At 38.8% G+C, this 4219-nt stretch overlaps 1 protein-coding gene across 1 annotated transcript; it reads left to right on the top strand.

Annotated features, from left to right (window-relative positions):
• Window positions 1-1021: 1021 nt before the first annotated feature.
• Window positions 1022-2428, top strand: LOC100660696 (olfactory receptor 6N2). Its single transcript, XM_003414980.3, has one exon. The coding sequence runs from the start codon at window positions 1145-1147 to the stop codon at window positions 2096-2098; it is 954 nt and encodes a 317-aa protein (XP_003415028.1). The 5' UTR covers window positions 1022-1144; the 3' UTR covers window positions 2099-2428.
• Window positions 2429-4219: the final 1791 nt, after the last annotated feature.

Below are 4219 nucleotides of genomic sequence, written 5' to 3'. Positions count from 1 at the left end.
TCTTGGAATATAAAAAAATAAAATAAAAAATGAAGTCCCAAATAATTTGGTGAGCTTCCCCCCAGCTGCTTTACAGTTCGGAGGAACACGCATTTCCTAACTCAGGCTGCTTACTACTCAGGGTCTGTGCATGAGTTATTGTCTGAAAATGTACAACTCCTACCCTCCCTTGAAAATTCAACTCAAGGGCATTGTCCTGGCCTGTCTTCCTGGGCTGAGAAATTAGCCTCTTTCTTGACATTCTGCAGTGTCCTGTACTTCACTGAGATGACTAATTGTTGGGTCAGCCTACTTTATGAGGTTATAAACTTTCTGGTGACAGCGATTGTTCCTCATTGAATATTTTACTCTTTATGCCTGACATAGGTATCTCTTTTGGTTAGTATCCAGGCGACAGGTGCAAACAGTTAAGCACATGACTACTAAACAAAAGGTTGATGGTTTGACCCCACCCAGAGAAGCCTTGGAAGAAAGACCTAGTGATCGTGTTCTGAAAGATCACAGTCTGGAATATCCTATGGAGCAAATTTCTATTTTGCAATACATGGGGTCACTCTGAGTCAGAATTGGCTTGACAGAAATTAGTTTTTTTTTTTAATGCCTGACAAAGTTTTTAGAGGTGAAATGAACAATTAAAAAACAAAAAACTTGGCACTGTATGAATTTCATATACAAAATTCACCCATTGATACTTGACTGAAGGAAAAATATGGCCTGGGAGGGAGCCTAGTATGTTTGGAGGAGACCACATAATATGTAGGTAAACAACATGGAGCACAAAAGCTGAAATTGTGTTTCTGTGACCTAGTATATATATGAACTTGAAAAATGACATAACATCTCCATTCTCTCCATCTCTGACTTTTCTTATCTGTAAAATGATAAATCAATGGTACTTATCCAGTCAGATGTGTGAAAATTAAGTAAAATATTAAATGCAGAACACATGGAAAAATGCTTGATACGTAGTAAGTACTAATAAGTGTTAGCTATTACTTACTTTTTTTTTTTTTTAGGGTAGTAGTAATGGTAATAGAAATAATAGTAGTAATTAAACTGCATTCACAGAAGAAGCGTTTTGAGTTGGATCTGGTAGTAACCTGAATCTAGTTTTCCCTCCTTTCCTTTCCAACCCAAGTCCCCCATGGAGCAATACAACCACTCAAGCCTGGCTGAATTTGTGCTCCTAGGCTTCCCCAATGTGGGAGATGTTAGGGGATGGCTCTTTGTCCTACTGCTGTTGGCATACCTGTTCACCGTCTGTGGAAACTTGCTCATCTTCTTAGTCATACAACTGGATGCAACTCTACGCACACCCATGTACCACTTTGTCAGTGTTCTCTCCTTCTTGGAGCTTTGGTATACGGCCACCACCATACCTAAGATGCTAGCCAATCTTCTCAGTAAGAAGAAGACCATATCTTTTGCTGGATGTCTCCTTCAGACATACTTCTTCCACTCCCTAGGGGCCTCTGAATGCTATCTTCTTACAGCCATGGCCTATGACAGATACCTGGCCATTTGCCGCCCCCTCCACTACCCTGCAATTATGACTCCAACACTTTGTGTCAAGATGGCTGTTAGTTGTTGGACTTGTGGCTTCCTGTGCCCCATTTCTGAGGTCATTCTGGTTTCCAAGCTCCCTTTCTGTGGCTACAATAAAATCCAACACATTTTCTGTGACTTTCCACCTCTGTTGTTCCTGGCCTGCAAGAATACTTCCATTAATGTCCTGGTGGACTTTTTCATCAATGCCTTCATCATCCTTATCACCTTCCTATTTATCATGGTTTCTTATGGGAGAATCATTGAGGCTGTGCTGAAGATACAAACAGCAGGAGGAAGAAAGAAGGCTTTCTCTACATGCACCTCTCATCTCATTGTGGTCCTCATCTTCTTTGGGAGCATCATCTTCATGTATGTGCGGCTAAAGAAAAGCTACTCACTGACCCTTGATCAGACACTTGCTGTAGTCTACTCTGTACTAACACCATTGGCCAACCCAGTTATCTATAGTCTTCGTAACAAGGAGCTCATTAAGGCTATCAAGAGGACAATCTTCCGTAAGTGTGGGAAAGCTCATCCCACTCATCACTGATTTTCTACTACAACTCTTCCCCCACTTTAATGTTGGCCTCGTAAAAGTCCTACGTACCTTTGGCCTGAATTTCATTTCCTCTCTCCTTTTTAAACACTTTATATCTTTATGTGTTTTTTTCTGTCTCCTACAACTTTGTTGTTGTTGTTTTTAGGTGCTGTCGAGTCAATCCCAACTCATAGTGACCCTATGTACAACAGAACAAAACACTGCCTGGTCCTGTGCCATCCTCACAATTGTTGTTGTGTTTGAGCCCATTATTGCAGCCACTATGTCAGTCCATCTTGTTGAGGGTCTTCCTCTTTTTCAGTGACCCTCTACCTTACCAAGCATAATATCCTTCTCCAAGGCCTGGTGCATCCTGATAAGAAGGCCAAAGTAAGTGAGATGAACTCTCGGCATCCTTGCTTCTAAGAAGCTCTCTGGTTGTTCTGCTTCCAAGACAGACTTGTTTGTTCTTCTGGCAGTCCTTAGTATATTCAATATTCTTCATCAACACTGTTATTCAAAGGCATCAATTTTTCTTCAGTCTTCCTTATTCATTGTCCTGCTTTCACATGCATATGTGGCAATCGAAAATATTATGGCTTGGGTCAGGCGCACCATAGTCTTCAAAGTGACATCTTTGCTTTGTAACACTTTAAAGAGGTCTTTTGCAACAGATTTGCCCAATGCAATATGTTGTTTGATTTCTTAACTACTACTTCAATGGATGTTGATTGCGAATCCAAGTAAAGTGAAATTTTTGACAACAAACATTTTCTCTGTTTATCATAATGTCCAGTTGTGAGAATTTTTGTTTTCTTTTTGTTGAGGTGTGACCCATCCTGAAACTGTAGTCTTTGATCTTCATCGCTAATTCCCCTTCACTTTCAGCAAGCGAGATTGTGTCATCTGTACATCACAGGTTGTTAATTAATCTTCCTTTATTCCTGATGCCCCATTCTTCTTCATATAGTCTCGAATTATTTGCTCAGCATACAGATTAAATAAGTATGGTGAAAAGGTACAACCCTGATGCACACCTTTCCTAATTTTAAACCAGGTAGTATTCCCTCATTCTGTTCCAACTTCTAACCCTTGGTTGATGTCGTCAATTTGATTCCTGTGTTTTCCATCAGATGAGGTCCATGTGTACAGTCAAATTGCCATTTATGTTGTTGAAAAAACCATTCGCGATGGATAAGTCATCGTTCTTGTAAAATTCTGTAGTGCGATCTCTGGCGTCATTTCTATCACCAAGGCCAAATTTTCCAACTACAGATCCTTCTTGTTTCCAACTTTCACATTTCAATCATCTAAGCCTTTATGCTTTCCTTTTTACTTGATCAATGTTTTAAATATTTAAGAATTCTTTAGCATCTCCTTTCTTAAAAACAAACACACATATCTTTGGTTACATATTCACATCCAGCTACAGCTCTATTTCTCTGCCCCCTTTTCAATCAAACTTTTCAACATAATTATCGACACAATATATACTCTCTTCTTCACTTCCTATTCGATTTTCAGCCTATTTCAATCTGGCATTGGATCAGATCTTTCAAACAATATTTGGTCAAGGACACTTCTATGTTGCCAAATCCATTAGACCATTATTGTCCTCATTTTTTCTTGAACTCTTGACACACATGACCAGCCCTTACTTCTTGAAATAGTTTGTCTCTTAGCTTCCATGACATAATTATCTCTTGACTTTCTTCTTATCTCTCTTATCAGGCTTTTTTCAGTCTCTTTTTTCCTCTGGCACTATCTTCTTACATGCTCAGAGTCATTATGGTTTTAACTACCTTGCCTATGACAAAAACTCTTGAATTTATATCTCCAGACCAAAATAACCCTAACTGGATGTCTCCCAGGAATTTAAAACTTACCATGTCAAAAATTAAATCTTCAAATTTCCAGCCCAGTAGGCTTGATGATTTTGTTTTCCTGTGCTAGGTCCATAAAGTTTTAAATAATATTTTTCATTTCCTATTCTTCCATCTCCACTTTTAATTTATTATTAACCTATGTCAATCATTCTTCCAATATATCCTTCTTAAATATGTTTATTTCTCTTTCTTTTCAATGTTACTAAAATCCATTGCCATCCAGTCACTTGTGACTCTCATAGAAATC

The sequence above is a fragment of the Loxodonta africana genome, chromosome 3 (genome assembly GCF_030014295.1).
Source record: "Loxodonta africana isolate mLoxAfr1 chromosome 3, mLoxAfr1.hap2, whole genome shotgun sequence".
In the NCBI taxonomy this organism is placed as follows: domain Eukaryota; kingdom Metazoa; phylum Chordata; class Mammalia; order Proboscidea; family Elephantidae; genus Loxodonta; species Loxodonta africana.
Note: the sequence above shows the minus strand (reverse complement) of the source record. Positions and strands in the feature narration are given on the sequence as shown.